This window comes from Culex pipiens, chromosome 2 (assembly GCF_016801865.2).
Source record: "Culex pipiens pallens isolate TS chromosome 2, TS_CPP_V2, whole genome shotgun sequence".
NCBI lineage: Eukaryota > Metazoa > Arthropoda > Insecta > Diptera > Culicidae > Culex > Culex pipiens.
The window spans coordinates 20180644-20202356 of record NC_068938.1 but is presented as its reverse complement, the minus strand read 5'-3'; the positions used below and the strand labels follow the sequence as shown (position 1 = coordinate 20202356).

At 37.4% G+C, this 21713-nt stretch overlaps 1 protein-coding gene across 1 annotated transcript; it reads right to left on the bottom strand.

The window, feature by feature from the left end:
- Positions 1-2881: 2881 nt before the first annotated feature.
- LOC120432415 (brain-specific homeobox protein) lies at positions 2882-20469 on the bottom strand. Its single transcript, XM_039597615.2, has 5 exons — positions 19703-20469; positions 7515-7777; positions 7137-7305; positions 6888-7024; positions 2882-3805 (listed from the first exon to the last, which is right to left on the bottom strand). Exons 1-5 carry the CDS (start codon positions 20164-20166, stop codon positions 3432-3434), a joined length of 1407 nt encoding a protein of 468 aa, XP_039453549.1. The 5' UTR covers positions 20167-20469; the 3' UTR covers positions 2882-3431.
- Positions 20470-21713: the final 1244 nt, after the last annotated feature.

The window sequence follows — 21713 nt, the reverse complement described above, 5'->3', positions numbered from 1 at the left end:
TTTGGTGATTTTTAATTTCACTTTTTGTCATCAAAACTGGATTTGCAAAAAAACACTTTTTTTTATTTTTTTTTATATTTTTTGACATGTTTTAGAGAACATTAAATGCCAACTTTTCAGAAATTTCCAGAATGGGCAAAAAATATTTGACCGAGTTATAATTTTTTAAATCAATACAGATTTTTCAACTTCAGTTTCCGATGTGAAATCGAATTTGCAATCAAAAAGTACTTTAGTAAATTTTTGATAAAGTGCACCGTTTTCATGTTATAGCCATTTTTAGGTAACTTTTTTGAAAACAGGTGACGTTTTTAATTTTTTTTAATTAGTGCCCATGTTTGCCCACTTTTGAAAAAAATACGACCCTTAGTTGCTGAGATATTGCCATGCAAAGCTTAAAAAACAGAAAAATTGATGTTTTCTAAGTTTCACCCAAACAACCCACCATTTTCTAATGTCGATATCTCAGCAACTTATGGTCCGATTTTCAATGTTAAAATATGAAACATTCGAGAAATCTTCCGATTTTTTCGAAAAAAAATATTCAAAAATTTAAAATCAAGACTAACATTTCAAAAGGGAGTAATATTGAAGGTTTGGTCAGTTTGAAATGTTAGTCTTGATTTTAAATCGATCAAAAAATTCCTTCAAAAGATACAGAGTTTTGAATTTCCACATATCATTTTTGTATGGACAGCTGCCAAATTTGTATGGAAATTTATATGGACAAACTAATGATGCAAAATGGCTTCTTTGGGCATACCGAAGGCACCAACAAAGTTTCAGCCTGATTAAAAAATACAAAAATTAAAATTAAAAAAAAGATCGATTTCGTAGAGAACTGCTCTTTTCAAGTTTTGATATGACTTTCTCAAATGTTAGTCTAGATTTTAATTTGCGCTCAAGTAGGGGAGAGTGGGGAGACTTGATCCCCTTTTTTTGTGTCGCACATAACTCTGTCAATTTCTCACAAAACTATGATCTTTTTGCATGAATTGAAAGCTTAAACATTCAACTATGTTTGGCTGATAAGAGTATTTCATCAGATAAACTCTTCGAATCATGCCAAGCGTTTTAAAAAAAATATTTTAAACCGGCATTTTCAAAATGTTGGGGGTAACTTGATCCCCCTTTCAACATTTTGAAGAAATCTTAAGCAAAATGTTTCTTATTCATCCAAACTTTTAATTTTCTATAAGTTACAGCAATTTCACATTAAACCTGTACGTTTGTGTTCAAAATATAACAAGTTTAGCATGCAAAATATTTAAAAACATCAAATTTTCTTTTTTAGACCAAAATTGAGCATGTTTACAAAAGCTGGTAATTTTTGTTTACAAAACTTTTGAAAAATGGTTCAATTTGCAGTAAGTTATATAAAACTATACTTAGAAAACTATGTACGAAAACCCAGCCCAATTATTTAATCTTGAGGCTGATTCCAGTGACTGTAAAAATTCAGGGATCAAGTCTCACTAAACGCACTTTTTTAAACAATTGATTGTAAAAATAGTATGACGATAAATTTAACGTCAAATGCGTAAGGGTTTTGGAGTTGATATGTTTATCAAACAATTCATGTATAAAAAATATTTTTTTGAATAATTTTTGAGTGTTTTCTATACTTATCAAAACAAAGAAAAAAGATCTCTTGGAAGTTTTTTGCAGCACATCTTAAAAAAAATCCAATTTTTTAAAAAAAATTTTCTTTGTTTTCTACAATGAGTTTTAGTCAATTTCGCACAACTTTCTAGAACAAAGCTAATTGTTTTACCCACATGCTGACGAGATACAGGCTTGGGATCAAGTCTCCCCGGGGATCAAGTCTCCCCACTCTCCCCTAAGCTAAAATCGGTAGAAATGGAACAAACTTATGATTTTTGAAAAAAATATGATTTTTCTTCGCAAATTTTTCGGGTCTTTTAATTTTGAGCCAAATTGAAGCATCTTTATTTTTTACCTTCGTATGGAACAGCTGATTTGGAAAAAGGAACAATTTTTCCCACGAATTAAAAAAAATACGATGGATTTCTTATTTTGGTGCTTTTTTCGAGATTGCTTTTTAACGAGATTTTTGAATATCTTAAAATATTGAAAACAATTTGCAATTCGAAAGTAGACTATTATACGACCAATTTCTTCCAAAATATTTTAAGTGTTTCGTGAGATATCGCAGTTTGATAATTGAAGTTTTTCACAATTTACGTGAAAAAGGCGAAACTTTAAGATGGTGCTAAAAAGCATGAGTTGGTCCGATATGGATGAAAACGGGATTCTTGTTTATTGGTATCAACAGGTTCACCAAATTTGAGCCTGTGCCGAGTGCTAATAAAAATATATAAAATACTTGGTCAAGTATTCTGTTTAAAATTCAAAATAAAATTCAAAACTTAAAAGGAATCATTTTTATCAAGTTTCTACATTTAAGTACGTGTAAACAGCATTTTTGTTTTTAAAAAAGCTCATAAGTTTAAAATTATATTAGGTTTGTTTTATGTTTCGCGCAATACAAAATACCTTATCCCAATATTATTCTTCTAACATCACATTTTAATTCCACAAATTGCTCCAATCTGCAAACGAAAAGAATTCCACTAAAATTTCATTTCCCCCGTCTTGATTCATTCAGCAAAAATAAATCCGTAAAACTGCCATATCTTCATCAAACATAATTGGACCTAATGAGCAGCATGATGCCGTGCTATGTATATTCTGCAGGGAATATAAGAAAAAAAAACATGACTCGACGACACTGATTGCCGGGTAAACGACAATTTTTCGAGGCAAAAATTCGTGCTAATCTTCAGTCTGTGGAAAACCGAAATCTTTTTTTTTTTCTCTCTTCCTTGTGTGAGTGCGAGAGTTCTTCCCTTTAGTGTGGGGTGGAAAATTCGTCGAGCACATAGGGCCCGTTATGTGCACACATATACAGAGCATTTTCCGAGGGCAAGACTCCGCCTCGTTTCGTTCGCTTGAGAGGGGGTGAAATTTTCCCGGAAGTGGGAGGACGCTTTTCGTCATGGCGACGTGTCATCATATTCGCTGTATGTGATGGGGCTTGATGAACCCGAAAGTGGAGCTAGTTAGAGTTAATAAATTGACCAATTTATCCGCTTTTGTGGTTGGTAATTACGCGGCTCTATCGGTGCAATTAGTATCATACTGGTGGGGTTTCTTGCTCGCGCACGATACACACAGTAATTTGATTGATTTTGGTTTATTTTAGAATGCTTCAATGCTTTGATTTATTTACACAAGGGATTGCTATACATTAATGCAGATTTCTTATCTACAGCTGAATCACACTCACGGAAACGACTAATTCTGTACAAATTTGATTACACTTGCTTCCCACAAGAAACATGACTAGAATTGAACACGCGCTCTAATTAACGTCCTAACCTTTTTCCCTTCGAATCCACCCTTGCTCTCTACGACATATAACCCTTCTCATCCCCAATAATGTCCACATCGCTGCAATCCTCGTCCGAGTCGTTTCCATAGTCATCGTCGTCGTCATCACTGAGCAAATCCCCATTCCGGTCGGCAATTGCCCTCCTAACCAGACTGAACGGAGAATTCGCCGAACTGTGCAGCCCCTTGAGCAGACCTCCCACCATTGGACCCGGCCCGATGACGCCAAGCTTTCCGTTGGGATGTGGTTTTCCAGGGTAACCAGGCTGGTAGGAGCCTTTGTCCGGATTCAACCGGCCGCTGGTGGTGGACGAAGAGGTGCCGCCGGAACTGCCGCTGCTGCCACCGGTTGTGCCCCCGGATTCGTTACGCGAAAAGTCCACGGGTTCAGCTAGGGAGAGCAAAAATGAAAATTGTAAAAAAAAACTGTCAATAATTACCTCCAACCTCATTTTTCAAAAGTAATTTGGGTAATTCTCCGCCAACTCACACAGCAGTTGCCCCGACCCCTCTTCGATTTGCGTGACTTTTGTCCCTGATCACAAATCCGAGGTCCATTTTTAGATATCTCGTGACGGTGAGAAGGTACGACCCCTTCCATTTTTGAACATGCGAAAAAAGAGGTGTTTTTCAATAATTTGCAGCCAGAAACGGTGATGAGATAGAAATTTGGTGTCAAAGGGACTTTTATGTAAAATTAGACGCCCAATTTGATGGCGTACTCAGAATTTCGAAAAAACGTATTTTTCATCGAAAAAAACACTAAAAAAGTTTTAAAAATTCTCCCATTTTCCGTTACTTGACCGTAAAAAATTTTAGAACATGTCATTTTATGGAAAATTTAATGTATTTTTTGAATCTACATTGACCCAGAAGGGTCATTTTTTCATTTAGAACAAAATTTTTCATTTTAAAATTTCGTGTTTTTTCTAACTTTGCAGGGTTATTTTTTAGAGTGTAACAATGTTCTACAAAGTTGTAGAGCAGACAATTACAAAAATTTTGATACACAGACATAAGGGGTTTGCTAATCAACATCACGTGTTATCGCGATTTTACGAAAAAAAGTTTTGAAAAAGTTGGTCGTCATCGATCATGGCCGTTCATGGTCACCCGCGACAGACACGGACGACGAAACAAAGAGAAACGCAAAAAGTAACTTTTTCAAAACTTTTTTTTCGTAAAATCGCGATAACTCGTGATGTTTGTAAGCAAACCCCTTATGTCTATACATCAAAATTTTTGTAATTGTCTGCTCTACAACTTTGTAGAACATTGTTACACTCTAAAAAATAACCCTGCAAAGTTAGAAAAAACACGAAATTTTAAAATGAAATTTTTTGTTCTAAATGAAAAAATGACCCTTCTGGGTCAATGTAGATTCAAAAAGAACATTAAATTTCCCATAAAATGACATATTCCAAAAATTTTTACAGTCGAGTAACGGAAAATGGGAAAATTTTTAAAACTTTTTTAGTGTTTTTTTCGATGAAAAATACGTTTTTTTCGGAATTCTGAGTACGCCATCAAATCGGGCGTCTAATTTTACATAAAAGTCCCTTTGACACCAAATTTCTATCTCATCACCGTTTCTGGCTACAAATTATTGAAAAACACCTCTTTTTTCGCATGTTCAAAAATGGAAGGGGTCGTACCGCCCCTCCGTCACGAGATATCAAAAAACGGACCTCGGATTCGTGATCAGGGACAAAAGTTACCCCTTAGAACAAAGTTTCACGCAAATCGAAGAGGGGTCGGGGCAACTTTTCCCGATTTCGTGTGAGTTGGTAGAGAATTACCCATTTGAAAGTCAATTTTACACGTTTAAGCTCTTACAAAGGGTTCCCGATTGTTCGAAATACTAACACAACACAACAACAAGAAATATTCAAAACAAAGGAAAAGCATAGGAAAGTTCTCATTTATTTTTACCAACCTTTTCCTTTGTTTTGAATATTTTTTGTTAAGATGAATTAGAATTATAACAGTACTGCAAAAACATAATTTTAAAATAGAAATAAGTCAGTGACAACTCAAATTGCTGGAGATAAATTTGAATTATTGAAAATTGTTAAGTTTTCACATTTTACAAACGATATAAGTTTTATATTTCATAATAAGAATTGAGATATCGTTTTTTTTTTTGCTTTACTGATAATACAATAAAAATACAAATTAATTGTGCACTCATTTGGAAAATTGCCATCAACTTTTTGATTCCTTAATTACTTTTTCAAAACAACCAATGCGCCACGGTTTTCTTTTTGAAAAAGTGAGTTATTGACGTTTGTACAAACAAACAAAGTAGGCAAACTGGCAAACTTTCAAAAAGAGCGAGTTTGTTTGTTTGTTTGCCGTATTGTAATAGCTCCTTCAGTGTGATCACGAATCCGAGCTCCATTCTTCGGTATCTCGTGACGGAGGAGAGGTACGACCCCTTCCATTTTTGAACATAAAAAAAGAGTTTTTCAATGATTTGCAGCCTAGTGATGGTTTGGAAAGTTGGTGTCAAAGGAACATTCATTTTAAATTTAACGCCTGATTTGATGGCGTACTCAGCAGAATCCCGAAAAAACGTATTCATCTAGAAAAATACAAAAATTGTTCCAAAAATTCTGCCATTTAATATTTTTTGGCACAAGTAATTTTAAGGGAGTTTATATGTACTTTCAGAATACTTGAACTGGTTCATTTTAATCCTAATCCGATTCCTTTATCCTACCCTTCCCCTATACTACATATGATCAAATTGCAAAATCTCACGACACTTACAAAAACTGCACATAAAAAACACACACCACATCAAAACTGATCCGGAGCGTTTGGTACGGTATGTCCACGCATCCTTCCTCCCCTGTAGATTCTGTGAAATGTGATCCGTTCACAGAATCCTCTCTGCGGTTAATGCAACGCAGTAGGCCTGGCCGCTTTTATGAGTGTAATACGTTTCGGGGATGCTCGAATGTACTACAATCATTAATATTGACAAGAAAGAACATGTGGCGTAATCTAATCACATGTTCTTCCAGGATGCTTTCTTCGGACTGGCTGCGCTTGTGTTTGATTAGATTAGATTAGAGATTAGATTAGAATACTTGAACTGGGGCTTGAACATTTCGAATTTGAAGGCCACGTGGTTTATGCACGAGATAATAGCTAACATCAAAGAGAAATTCTGCAAAAGAGAATGGGAACGACTTTATAATTGAATCAATTCTAAAGATTCCTTTCTTAATAATTTCTTTGAAAGTGCATCCCTTCCCGTCCAAATTGGTGACCATAAAATTATTCCTTGCAAAGTACCAAACTTTACTTTCTTCGTTAAAAGCCTCTCCCCCGTCGATGGTACAACGACAATGACCCTCATCGTCGTCTAAATTTCATCTTCCAGACCAGACGACAATTTTCCAAGATGTCCCGGGCGACTAATTAAATTTCAGCATCACCATTCTTCAAGCAAACTTTAAACTTACCAGCCGAATTGCTGACCTCCCGTCTTCGCAACTGCTTCTTGTGCTTCATCCTACGGTTCTGGAACCACGTTTTCACCTGCGTCTCGCTGAGCCCCAACGCCGATGCCAGCTCAACCCGTTCCGGCGTCGAAAGGTACCTGTTACGGGGACACATGTGAAGTTATAACAGTTAATTATTATAATTTGAAAAAAAAAATGCCAAACAATCTAATGAGGCCAATTACAAACACCTCGCTCTCTCGCTCTTACCGTTGAGCTTCGAACCGTTTCTCCAGCCCGGTCAGCTGGGGATCGCTGAACACGGTCCGGGCCTTCCGGCGTCGGCAGTGCCTCAGCGCGCTCATGCCCATGCCCAGCCCGAGCGCAATGTCCGGGCAGCCTCCGCCCGGGAACAGCGGAGAACCGGCAAAGAGACCCGCTGGAAGACCAAAAATCAATTTCATCACTAATTAAATCAACACAAAACGTTCACAACGTTGGCCAGCAGCAGCTCCGGCTCCAGCTGGAACAAGCAGATTCCAGAAGGAAAATGAGGAAAACTTTTTCCCAATTTAATTAATATTGGGAAAATCACACTCACACTGCAATCTCAAAAAAAAAAAAAAAAAACATGCGGACGAAACTCACCCTGGGAAAGAAAGTACGGATCGACGGTCTTGTAGCCGCTGGCCGACGGGGCAAGATAGGCACCGAGAGCCATCTGGAGATAGCCCGGATCGCCGTACGGACTGCCCGGGTAGATGACCGGCCCGGGGTTTGGACTGCTGAACTGTGCCTGTGGCTGCTGGGGTGGTTGCTGGTGAGGAGGAGGGCCACCTCCGCTGGATGGGTGCGGCGGTGGACCGTTGACGCTGGCAGGACCATGCTGATTGTTGTTTAGCTTGCTGTACCTGGGGTTTTCAATATTGAATAAGTTGGCATGGAGTATTTTTTTTTTAATTAAATTAGTTTTCTTTTATTTTTAATCAAAATTCGTTTTAGGCTGAATTGCACAAATATTGCACTTATCACCCATTTTCCCTAATTGTACACTTTCTTTTTAAAATTTACTTATCGGTTCTCAATGTTAGCGAAAAATCTTTTTTTTGTGTATGGATCACCTGAAGTTTAATAGAAAGATGTTTTGCATAATTGCGCATTTAAATTACGAAAATTTTGGTACACAAACATGTATAGGTCAACCTAGGTCAACGCTGAAATTTTGAAGTTATCGCAGTTTTAGTGATAAAAGTTGATATTTTGCCGATTTCGTCATTTTCCCGTTTTTGCGCGAGACGTGTCGAAAACCCCGGATTTTATTTTTAAAAAATCATATCTCGGAATCTTGTTGATGAACTCCTCACATTTTTTAGTATGTTACGTAAAATTGTCCGAGGAATCCGATAGAAATATTTCCAGACTTTGGTCCAGACACCGTCAAAACGTCATTTCAAAGTTTCATACGACCTTTTCTTATGTAAGGCTAGATTTTTGAAACTTCTTACTATTTTTTTTTTTTTTGAAATGCCAACTTATCACCTTTCATTTGCGTTTAAGACAGCTAAGATCGGTTGAAATGGCGGGAGTTATGATTTTTCGAAAAAGAGGTTTTTACGAAAATGGCCATTTTTCGAACCACCCTAACATAGCGTAGGTCACCCTAATGGCCAAATAAAAAAATACGGGTCTAATTACTCTAATTAATCCACAGAAAAATGTTAAGCCCGATCCAAGCTCTTTTGTTTTTTTTTCCATGCTGTTTTCGTAGGGAATTGCTGTATAAACACCTACACTTCCAAGCTCGAGAAAAGGGGAAATTTCCGTACAAAATCCGTAGGTGTGAGACTACCAACCAGTTACTGTACGGATTTTCGACCCTCTTCGATAATTTTTGAAATTTTTGTACAGAGTTTTTTTGTATAATACGGATTTGTATGTAATTTAAATATTTTCCTTAAATGGAATTGCTTTTTTTTATTTGGCCAAATCTTTTGCTAATCAGACATTTTTTTTTATTTAAGGCCGTTGCAAATATTTTCCAAAGTTTTTGTCCCCCCCCCCCCCCCCCCCCAGATCCGAAAAATCAGGGGGCAAACAACCATTTTGCATCAATAGTTTGTCCATATAATTTCCCATACAAATTTGGCAGCTGATTATAATTAAATAATGGCATCAGTAGTGCGGTGCCTGTGTGGACGCTCAGTCCTGTTTTTTCGTGTTATTTTCCATCTCTTTTGTGTCGCTGTTCGAGTGCATGGGGTGATTGGTCATTATAATTAAATAATGGCATCAGTAGCGCGGTGCCTGTGTGGACGCCCAGTCCTGTTTTTTCGTGTTATTTTCCGTCTCTTTTGTGTCGCTATTCGAGTGCATGGGGTGATTGGTCATTATAATTAAATAATGGCATCAGTAGTGCGGTGCCTGTGTGGACGCTCAGTCCTGTTTTTTCGTGTTATTTTCCATCTCTTTTGTGTCGCTGTTCGAGTGCATGGGGTGATTGGTCATTATTATTAAATAATGGCATCAGTAGTACGGTGCCTGTGTGGACGCTCAGTCCTGTTTTTTCGTGTTATTTTCCGTCTCTTTTGTGTCGCTATTCGAGTGCATGGGGTGATTGGTCATTATAATTAAATAATGGCATCAGTAGTGCGGTGCCTGTGTGGACGCCCAGTCCTGTTTTTTCGTGTTATTTTCCGTCTCTTTTGTGTCGCTGTTCGAGTGCATGGGGTGATTGGTCATTATAATTAAATAATGGCATCAGTAGTGCGGTGCCTGTGTGGACGCTCAGTCCTGTTTTTTCGTGTTATTTTCCATCTCTTTTGTGTCGCTGTTCGAGTGCATGGGGTGATTGGTCATTATAATTAAATAATGGCATCAGTAGTGCGGTGCCTGTGTGGACGCTCAGTCCTGTTTTTTCGTGTTATTTTCCGTCTCTTTTGTGTCGCTATTCGAGTGCATGGGGTGATTGGTCATTATAATTAAATAATGGCATCAGTAGTGCGGTGCCTGTGAGGACGCTCAGTCCTGTTTTTTCGTGTTATTTTCCGTCTCTTTTGTGTCGCTGTTCGAGTGCATGGGGTGATTGGTCATTATAATTAAATAATGGCATCAGTAGTGCGGTGCCTGTGTGGACGCTCAGTCCTGTTTTTTCGTGTTATTTTCCATCTCTTTTGTGTCGCTGTTCGAGTGCATGGGGTGATTGGTCATTATAATTAAATAATGGCATCAGTAGTGCGGTGCCTGTGTGGACGCGCAGTCCTGTTTTTTCGTGTTATTTTCCGTCTCTTTTGTGTCGCTGTTCGAGTGCATGGGGTGATTGGTCATTATAATTAAATAATGGCATCAGTAGTGCGGTGCCTGTGTGGACGCTCAGTCCTGTTTTTTCGTGTTATTTTCCATCTCTTTTGTGTCGCTGTTCGAGTGCATGGGGTGATTGGTCATTATAATTAAATAATGGCATCAGTAGTGCGGTGCCTGTGTGGACGCTCAGTCCTGTTTTTTCGTGTTATTTTCCGTCTCTTTTATGTCGCTGTTCGAGTGCATGGGGTGATTGGTCATTATAATTAAATAATGGCATCAGTAGTGCGGTGCCTGTGTGGACGCTCAGTCCTGTTTTTTCGTGTTATTTTCCATCTCTTTTGTGTCGCTGTTCGAGTGCATGGGGTGATTGGTCATTATTATTAAATAATGGCATCAGTAGTGCGGTGCCTGTGTGGACGCTCAGTCCTGTTTTTTCGTGTTATTTTCCGTCTCTTTTGTGTCGCTGTTCGAGTGCATGGGGTGATTGGTCATTATAATTAAATAATGGCATCAGTAGTGCGGTGCCTGTGTGGACGCGCAGTCCTGTTTTTTCGTGTTATTTTCCATCTCTTTTGTGTCGCTGTTCGAGTGCATGGGGTGATTGGTCATTATAATTAAATAATGGCATCAGTAGTGCGGTGCCTGTGTGGACGCGCAGTCCTGTTTTTTCGTGTTATTTTCCATCTCTTTTGTGTCGCTGTTCGAGTGCATGGGGTGATTGGTCATTATAATTAAATAATGGCATCAGTAGTGCGGTGCCTGTGTGGACGCGCAGTCCTGTTTTTTCGTGTTATTTTCCGTCTCTTTTGTGTCGCTGTTCGAGTGCATGGGGTGATTGGTCATTATAATTAAATAATGGCATCAGTAGTGCGGTGCCTGTGTGGACGCTCAGTCCTGTTTTTTCGTGTTATTTTCCATCTCTTTTGTGTCGCTGTTCGAGTGCATGGGGTGATTGGTCATTATAATTAAATAATGGCATCAGTAGTGCGGTGCCTGTGTGGACGCTCAGTCCTGTTTTTTCGTGTTATTTTCCGTCTCTTTTGTGTCGCTATTCGAGTGCATGGGGTGATTGGTCATTATAATTAAATAATGGCATCAGTAGTGCGGTGCCTGTGAGGACGCTCAGTCCTGTTTTTTCGTGTTATTTTCCGTCTCTTTTGTGTCGCTGTTCGAGTGCATGGGGTGATTGGTCATTATAATTAAATAATGGCATCAGTAGTGCGGTGCCTGTGTGGACGCTCAGTCCTGTTTTTTCGTGTTATTTTCCATCTCTTTTGTGTCGCTGTTCGAGTGCATGGGGTGATTGGTCATTATAATTAAATAATGGCATCAGTAGTGCGGTGCCTGTGTGGACGCTCAGTCCTGTTTTTTCGTGTTATTTTCCATCTCTTTTGTGTCGCTGTTCGAGTGCATGGGGTGATTGGTCATTATAATTAAATAATGGCATCAGTAGTGCGGTGCCTGTGTGGACGCCCAGTCCTGTTTTTTCGTGTTATTTTCCGTCTCTTTTGTGTCGCTGTTCGAGTGCATGGGGTGATTGGTCATTATAATTAAATAATGGCATCAGTAGTGCGGTGCCTGTGTGGACGCTCAGTCCTGTTTTTTCGTGTTATTTTCCATCTCTTTTGTGTCGCTGTTCGAGTGCATGGGGTGATTGGTCATTATAATTAAATAATGGCATCAGTAGTGCGGTGCCTGTGTGGACGCTCAGTCCTGTTTTTTCGTGTTATTTTCCGTCTCTTTTATGTCGCTGTTCGAGTGCATGGGGTGATTGGTCATTATAATTAAATAATGGCATCAGTAGTGCGGTGCCTGTGTGGACGCTCAGTCCTGTTTTTTCGTGTTATTTTCCATCTCTTTTGTGTCGCTGTTCGAGTGCATGGGGTGATTGGTCATTATTATTAAATAATGGCATCAGTAGTGCGGTGCCTGTGTGGACGCTCAGTCCTGTTTTTTCGTGTTATTTTCCGTCTCTTTTGTGTCGCTGTTCGAGTGCATGGGGTGATTGGTCATTATAATTAAATAATGGCATCAGTAGTGCGGTGCCTGTGTGGACGCGCAGTCCTGTTTTTTCGTGTTATTTTCCATCTCTTTTGTGTCGCTATTTGTGTACATGGGGTGATTGGATTTCTTCTGATTCGTGTTGTTTTCATCTCTTTTGTGTCGCTGTTTGTGTGCATGGGGTGATTGGTCTTCTTCTTCTTCTTTTTTCTTTATTTTTAGTTCGCGCGTTCGTTGGCCAATGAGTTTATTTTTGTTCTCTTTACGTAGTTTTCGATAGAAACGATCCGAATTCTTTTTTTTTTTTTTCGAGACAAGCATGTCGTATTGCTGGATTAAGTCCTTTCTATATCATCGATGATCGGAAGGCACGCCGACGAATATGTTTTAAGGCTTATGATATAAAATCATTTTAATGAATAAAGCCCTTCTTACATCACCGTTGATCGGAAGGCACGCCGACGAAGAATTTCTGGAGGATCGCGGTCGAATTAATACTATATTTAAAATTCTAGATAGCTATCTTTCGGATTCGATTGTGAGTAGCGGGACTTCGCGGTTACTATGCAACGTGTTTTTTGGAGTTTTTTTATATTTTAAATTTATAAGCCCTTCTTTTATCATCGTTGATAGGAAGGCACGCCGCCGGTTAAGTTCGTTTAAGCTATTGTTTTAATTTCATTACAATCGGTTACGTGGTGTCCTGTTTTCTTTTCGTTTATATTCGTTGATCGTAATAATTTATTCCAACTGGCAGCTTTAGTATTAACTCATCTACTATTTTTGACATTTGCTCGCGTTATCTTAATTGTACCAACAGTAAAAATATACTGATAAGTCCAGCCCATAGCACTTATGCTCGGTTGGCACGCGTTCGATTAAAACAAACTTTTTAAATAATCAATTATTTATCTTTCCGCAGCCGGCTGCCTAAGATTTAAAATTTCAACCGATAAACAAAATGCTCATGGTCACATCACTGCCACTCGTGAATCCTGACCTCATACCCATCTACTAACCCCCTCAAAACTCATGTGATACTTTGTCGGAGAAGCAGTCGATTGGGCGGTCTCTATCACTCAAGTATCGGACTAACATTCCCATCCACTTCCCCGTGACCCTACCACTGGTCGTGGCCGGCGCCGGTATTGATCAGCATGATAGGGGCCTTTGAGAAGTTGCGAAGCGAGGAAAGATAGCACCCACTTATCTTCCACGGCTCGTGGATGTAACTTCTGGAGGTCCTGGTCAATAACGGAGTAGCAACTGCGGGTGGGCACCTATGCTTATGCTTATGCTTATAATTTCCCATACAAATTTGGCAGCTGTCCATACAAAAATGATGTATGAAAATTCAAAAATCTGTATCTTTTGAAGGAATTTTTGATCGATTTGGTGTCTTCGGGAAAGTTGTAGGTATGGATATGGACTACACTGGAAAAAAATGTTACGCGGTTAAAAAATGGTCATTTTTTATTTAACTTTTTATCACTAAAACTTGATTCGCAAAAAACACTATTTTTATTTTTTTCATTTTTTGATATGTTTTAGAGGACATCAAATGCCAATTTTTCAGAAATTTCCAGGTTGTGCAAAAAATCTTTGACCGAGTTATGAATTTTTTAATCAATACTAATTTAAAAAAAAAATCGAAGTTTTGGTCGCAAAAATTTTTCAACTTCAATTTTCGATGTAGAACAAATTTGCAATCAAAAAGTACTTCAGTGAAATTTTGATAAAGTGCACCGTTTCCAAGTTAAATCCATTTTTAGGTGACTTTTTTGAAAATAGTCGCAGTTTTTCATTTTTTTTTAAATTAGTGCACATGTTTGCCCACCTTTGAAAAAATATTTTTGATAAGCTGATAAAATTCTCTATATTTTGCATTTTTGAACTTTGTTGATACGACCTTTAGTTGCTGAGATATTGCCATGCAAAGGTTTAAAAACAGGAAAATTGATGTTTTCTAAGTCCCACCCAAACAACGCACTATTTTCTAATGTCGATATCTCCGATTTACAATGTCAAAACATGAAACATTCGTGAAATTTTCCGATCTTTTCGAAAAAAATATTTTCAATTTTAAATCAAGACTAACATATCCAAAGGGCGTAATATTGAATGTTTGGTCTTTTTGAAATGTTAGTCTTGATTTAAAATTTATGAAAATGTTTTTTTTAAGATCGGAAAATTTCACGAATGTTTCATATTTTAGCATTGTAAATCAGACCATTAGTTGCTGAGATATCGACATTAGAAAATGGTGGGTTGTTTGGGTGAGACTTAGAAAACATCAATTTTCTTGTTTTTAACCCTTTGCATGGCAATATCTCAGCAACTAAGGGTCGTATCAACAAAGTCCGAATAAGCAAATTATAGAGAATTTTCTCAGCTTTTCAAAAATATTTGTTTCAAAAGTAGGCAAACATGGGCACTATTTTAAAAAATTAATAACTGTGACTATTTTGAAAAAAGTTACATAAAAATGGCTATAACATGAAAACGTTGCACTTTATCAAAATTTCACTAAAGTAGTTCTTGATTGCAAATTCAATTTTAAATCGAAAAATGAAATTGAAAAAAAAATGCGACCAGTATTGCGATTTTTTGGAAAAAATGTATTGATTCAAAAAATTATAACTCGGTCAAATATGTTTTGCCCATTCTGGAAATTTCTGAAAAGTTGGCATTTGATGTCTTCTAAAACATATCAAAAAATAAAAAATAGTGTTTTTTTGCAAATCAAGTTTTAGTGACAAAAAGTGAAATTAAAAATCACCAAATTTATTTTTACCGTGTAACTTTTTTTCAGTGTAGTCCATATCCAAACCTACAACTTTGCCGAAGACACCAAATCGATCAAAAAGTTCCTTCAAAAGATATTTTTTTTTTGAATTTTCACGTATCATTTTTGTTTGGACAGCTGCCAAATTTGTATTGAAAATTATATGGACAAACTAATGATGCAAAATTGTTTTTTGGGCATACCGAAGGCACCAAAAAAGTTTCAGCCAGATTAAAAAATACAGAAAAAATCGAATGACCGAAATCTCAGAGAATTGCTTTTTTCAACAATCTTCAAAAATTTTATGGCAATAGAAGTCTAACCAACTGAAAACAATTAGGTATGAAAAATTTCCTGTCTAATCTAATCTAATCTAATCTCACACAAACGCAGCCAGTCCGATGAAAGCATGCTGGAAAGTCTTGTGATTAGATTACGCCCCAAGCACTTTTCTTGTCATTATTAATAATTGTAGTACATCCGAGAACACCCGAAAATGTATTACAAAAATTAAAGCGGCCAGCCCTACTACGTTGTGTTTACCGCAGAGAGGATTCTGAGAACGGATCACATTTCTCAGAATCTACAGGGGAGGAAGGATGCGTGGACATACCGTACCAAACGCTCCGTTTGTTTTTTGGCATTATTTTTATGAAAGTTGTGTTTAGTGTAATAATATATAGTTAAATGTAATATAATAAATAAATTTATTTTATATAGTAAATTACCTTCATAATTAGCTGAAAAAAAATTAATTATTAAAAGAAATAAGGCAGAGCGTATAGTAAAGCGTTTTAGTAGAAGGAGTGTAGAGATTGTAAGAAATTTCGATAGTTTCAATTGAAAAAACTATAAACAAGAGAAGATTTAACGGAATTTAGAAACGTTCGAAAAATAGTAAAACATTTAAGAAACAAATATTAGAAATTTCTTTGAAAAGGATACAAACTGGAAGCAATAAGGAAACAGCTTCCTTCTTCAAGCCTCCTTTCAGCAGCAAGTGGAAGTTTGGTAGGCTCCCCTCTCGCCAGTTGCACTCTGCACCCCGCGTCTCTGACACTCCTTCACAGAGCCGATCGCGTTTCAAAAATACCGCTTCTTGCGCCCGCCAGACAGCTCACGACAAACACCCTCGTACATTACACATCAACACTGTGGTACGGTGGAGAGGGGGAGTCATCGGCTGACCAACACCATCTTATTACACCGCACAATACTTGCATGCAAGTTGATCACTTCAATGTTCAGGTCAGGTCACACTACCGTGTGCAATGCTTTCACTCACGAAGGCGCTCGCAAAAAAAAACAAATACAAAAGTGGCCAGAAACGTCACCACCGACAAAAAAATGCTCAAAACGCACAAATAATGCAGGAAAACGGGCAAACTCCACAATTTTCGCGACAAACTCTTCACGGCCGACCGAATGACACCAAATAAGAAGGCTCAATCCTTCAAATTCGCACTGAAATCGCGATTTAAATAAAGCTGCCACGACACACACGACATTTCTCAAACGCGCCCGCACGTCATCTCAATTAGGTATGAAAAATTTCCTGTGTTTAAAATCATTTTTAGCATGTCTGGGTTCGATCAAAAATAATATCAATTCATTTTTTTCAAATTTACAGCAACGCAAAAAGTCTTTTTTCGGCGAAAAAAAATTCTTCGGTGCTTGGATATTTTTAATACTAATGATTGCAAAACAACAAGGCAGGTGTAAAATGCGTTTTAAAACACTTTTTTTATTCAAATGTTAAAACAATGGCTTGAAATTGAATTTTTAATATTTTTTATTTAAAAATTAAAATTGAAAATTAAAATTGATTATTAAATATCTAAATTTTATATAACATCTTTTAACAAAATTTAGGGACCAAATGCAATACTCATTTTAATTTACAATTTATACTTTTTGGAGGATATAAAAAAACTGCCCCTCTCCCTTCCTTCAAAGCATGAAAAATCAGGCGACAAAAAAATAAAATCAAAAACGTTCAAATTTGCAATGGAAATTAAAGTGCAATCAACTGAAACCAATTTAAAGCGCATTCCCCTGCGTTTCGAACCATTTGTAGTATATTTGGGCTAATTCAAAAATCTTTTGAATTTTAGTGTATTTTCGATGTATAACCGCACTTCTTTGTCAAATCTTACATTTTTGAGAACTAATGATTGCATAACAACTGTTACAAGTGTTTTTTTCAATAGACTGTTCATTGAAATGTTGAAATTCGGGCTTGTAATTCAATTTACTGAACTGAATACTGGAATTTTCACTATTGTTATTCAATTAAGCTTAAGTCAAGATTATGGTATTTATTGAATATTTTAATGCAACAAAAAATCTCTCACATTGTTCCAAATGTTGGAGTACTATAACTAAACATAAAAGTGTTTTAATAGCACATTTTTGAGTTCAGTAAACCGGAGTGACATTGATAACCGGGATGACATTTTGCGGTATTTTTTTGTGCAAAATTAAAAATACGAATTAAATTGTATGAATTCAGACTCACCATACCCGAGCATGGGTAAATAACAAGGGAAATGCGTAATAATACCTCTCTCTGGTATCAATACCAAATTTTGGTATTCTAGGACCCTTTAAAATTTGTCTTAGGAATTATGCAAGAGCAAAATTCGGTTTCATACCAATTTAAGGTATTGTTTTGATATTGAAAAATTGCAGAATTTGTCAATGGTCAGACACCACATTTTGGTATTCTTTTGGTATTACAGTATTTTATCAAATTCCTCTGAAGCTATGGGAAAATTTTGACCAATTTTGACAAAATAATTAATTTTGCGCTTAAATGATGTCTCAAAGCGAATGCTTTCATTGAAAACCGGAAATTTGAAACTTGATTTTAAACATTTTTGATATACCCCCTAAAGAAATGACTTGAAATTGTGAAAAATTTCCTAAGTCAGGATGCCACATTTTGGTACTATTTTGGTATTGAAGTGTTTCATCAAATTCCTCTGAAACTAAGGGAAATTTTTTAAAATTTTTGACGAGATAATTAATTTTGCGCTAAAATGACTTGTAACCGAAAAATGTTAAAACTGATTTTCATTTATTTTATATACCCACTAAGATTTTTTTTGAAATCGTTGAAATTTCTCTAAGTGTATGTATTTTTGTTACTTTGCATGGTTACTTTTTAGAATATAATCATGTTCTACAAAGTTATCAGACAAAAACAAAAATTGATAAACATAAGGGGTTTGCATGTATTCTTCACGGATTATTAAAATTTTATAAAATTTTTTTTTGAGAAACCGATGCTTTTGGCTATTTTGATCGGTTTTTCGAACTTTTGACCCAAAAACTCAATCGTGGGCTTTTGAAATATTTTTTTTTCGAAACCTCTTAGCAAGTGTTTAGCTTAGGTAATTACCTTGCTAATCAATCAGGAATTTATGATCTTCTTCTTATTTCTCAACATCTTTTTTCCCGAAAACAAAGGAGGGACAAAGGAGCGCTCTAAAATTTCCATACATTTTTGTATCATGAAAATTCAAACACATAAGGCAATGTTTGCTTGTGGTAAAACTGATTCAAAACCATTGAGAAATAATACATATTTCTGTCAAAATCGGGCCAACAAATATAATTTATTTAGACAAATATTTTATATAAAAAAAGTAAACTTTAGTTTAATAAGGCCGATGCAAATATTTAAAAAAGTTTTTGTCCCTCGGCCCTGGCCGAGGTCAAGGGGGGGGGGGGGCAAAACAATAAAAAAATATAATAATTTAAATAACAAGCCATAGTTTTCACATTTAAATGAAAAAAGTGTTTTAAAATGCATTTTACACTAGTTCAGTTGTTTTGCAATCATTAGTTTTCAAAAAATCTATGATCTGACAAAAACAAAAATTGTATCGAAAAAAAAGATTTTGCATCGAAAATTTTCAAAAAATCTTAAGATTTTTTAAGAAACCCAAACATGCTAAAAATGATTTTAAACGCAGGAGAATGTATTTTAATTTGATTACAGTTGGTTGCACTTGAATTTTCATTGAAATTTTGAAGTTTATTGTAAAAATATTTTTTTTTGCCCCCTGATTTTTCGGGCCAATTTTGAAGGGGGGGGGGGGGCTGACAAAAACTTTTAAAAATATTTGTATCAGCCTAAGTACTCAAAAAAAAATCAAACCATCCACATTAACGACCCCCGGGTCTTTTGTGGTCCCTATTGCAAGTTTCTGCTCGAACCTAGGAGTCCGAAGGCTTGAATGGGGAGAGCACCCAAACCTCTTTTTACTCCAAGGAACCTTCCACCCCGGTGTTTGAACTGACGACCTTTGGATTGCGAGTCCAACCGCCGCCAGCGATTCCACCGGAGTAGGCTTGGTCTGGTGTTTTGTTTGTATTTATGGCATGGAGACGACACCTGGAATGACTTAACGGCCGAACAACCAAGGCCGGGACCGACATTTTACTTCCTCATCCGATGGAAGGTTAATAAGGAAGGAATAAGTACTACTGAGTTCAAATAAATGAATTTAGCATAAATTTGTCTTGATTTGATTTTAAAAACTGCTACAGGAAAACACAACTTTAAAACATAAAATAACAAAAAAATCACTATGCCCCGTATGTGTGCAGCATACTTTTATATAACGACTTGCTCTAATTCATATATTTTCCAAAAGATTCTTTTTTCAAAAAAATCCGTATGTTACCACTTAATAAGTAGGAGATTTGTTATACAGTCAGTTGAATGCAGTTTTTCACCAACCTTTCCGCCTGCAACGCCTTCCGGTAATCCTCTTCACTGCTACTAATTCCATTGTGACCGTTGTTATGCACACTATTGCTACCACTATTTATCACGCTAGTATCACTCAATTCTCTACCATTATCACTACTATTACTATGGCTATTATTTGTGTTGTTTCCACTATTTTGCACAAACTGTGGCACCTTCCGAACACTTCCTGATTCGGACGAAGTACTACTGCTATTGCTTCCACCCCCGCTATCGATCACGTGCTGCGACCCTTGAATCCTTCGTTCCGATCCCGTCGACACTGATTTCACGTTAAAATTCGCGTTACTATTGTTGTTGTTGTTGTTATTGTTGTTCTGGAACAGAATATCCTCGATCGAGAAGGGCACCTTGGACGAAATCATCGTTCCGGCGGAGGTCGTTCCGACCGTCGGCGATTTGCTCGTCGGTTCCTTATTGCTGTAGGTGAGCATCCTTCTTGCAGGGAGGGTCACTGCACTACCACTGACTTGACTGGCTGCAGGAAGCGAAGGACCCCGGATGGTGAGGTGCTTCCTGGGCAAAGTACGTTAACGAACTGAGCGACGTTTCAAAACCGATAACCGTTCTAATCGATGCTTTCCGAAGGACGTTTAAAAGATTTGTGTTGGCCGGAGATTTTAACGTGGGCTGCCTGCACTGCATCCCCCTCACACACGTACAGAGCGACGCAGCCGGATGTATTCATGCTTACGGTTATGTACAGCGTGTTCACCCCCTCGTCACCACGTGGTTGCTGCATGCACCCTCCTCCACTGCACAACGACCAACACGTGCTCGCACACCAACACCACCAGAAAGACTACCCCGCCGATAAAAGAGCCAAGTTGGGCGCCTGTTATCACATTGCATACTTCCAGGAGCACCTAACGATCGGACGACGCGCCTGAATGTATGTACCGAGGAGGTGGAGTGAGGTTATGTTTTTCCCCGGGACATTTTGGAAGGCGATTCCGGATCGGAAAGGAGGACTCTTGGGGAGCTGGCAGCAGAGGGTCGCTAAATTGCTCCATGGTGATGGAGGAGTTCAGTATGAGCAGAAGACGGGAAGAATGGCGATTGATTACATGATGCTTCCCTAATGAATCGTGCGCCCGCATAAGCGCATAAATTGTCTGGCAAATTGTGGCAAAATTATGACTCTCGCGTTTCTCGTGTCGCGAAACGTTGCTTTTACATTGAAGAACAAAGTAGAGAAATGTGAGCTGATTGCAAGTTAATGAATTAATACTACAATTATCATTTATTTTTAACATCATTTATAATTTTTGGTTATTAAAAGTATTTTAAAAGTTGTTTTCGCCTTATTACCTTATTAGTACCTTCAACATCAAGAATGGCTGTTAAATGCATCTTTTATAAGTTTTCCTTATTTCAAAGGTATCCCATTATGTTACATAACAAGTAGACTTAAAAAAACAGCATACTTATTAGGGTGGGTACGGATTTTGAAAAGTTCTCAGATCAAGTTCTGGTGTGGTTCCCCTTGTAGGGCATACCCAAAGGGACTCTCACGCCAAATTTCAGCTCATTTGGTTGAAAACTGGCTTGTCTCAAGCGGGTTCAAGTTTACATGGAAATTACTATGGGAAATTTTGAATTTTCGTTCATTCGCTCCTACAGGCCTGGGGAAAACATGTAGAAACTTCTAGGATGGCCAGAAATGAGCGGAATCATCTGAAGAACAACTTTTCCTAAGAGACCAGGTCGATTCGTTCAACCCCCATCGAGCTCAACGGCAAAACATCCGGTATTTTCGGAACCAACGGTTTTCCCCAGAAAAGCATCAAATTTTCCTTAGCATGCTATGAATGCTTGATGAAAACCGCGACGCCACATGCCAAACAGCTACCACGTGATTGTAAAATTTGCACCTCAACAGTTTTTTTTTCTTATTTGGAGGTTCAGAATACAGCTGAATAGTATCCTGACCACCATGAATGATAATTCTATGGTTCAAAAAGTAATAAAAAGTAATTTT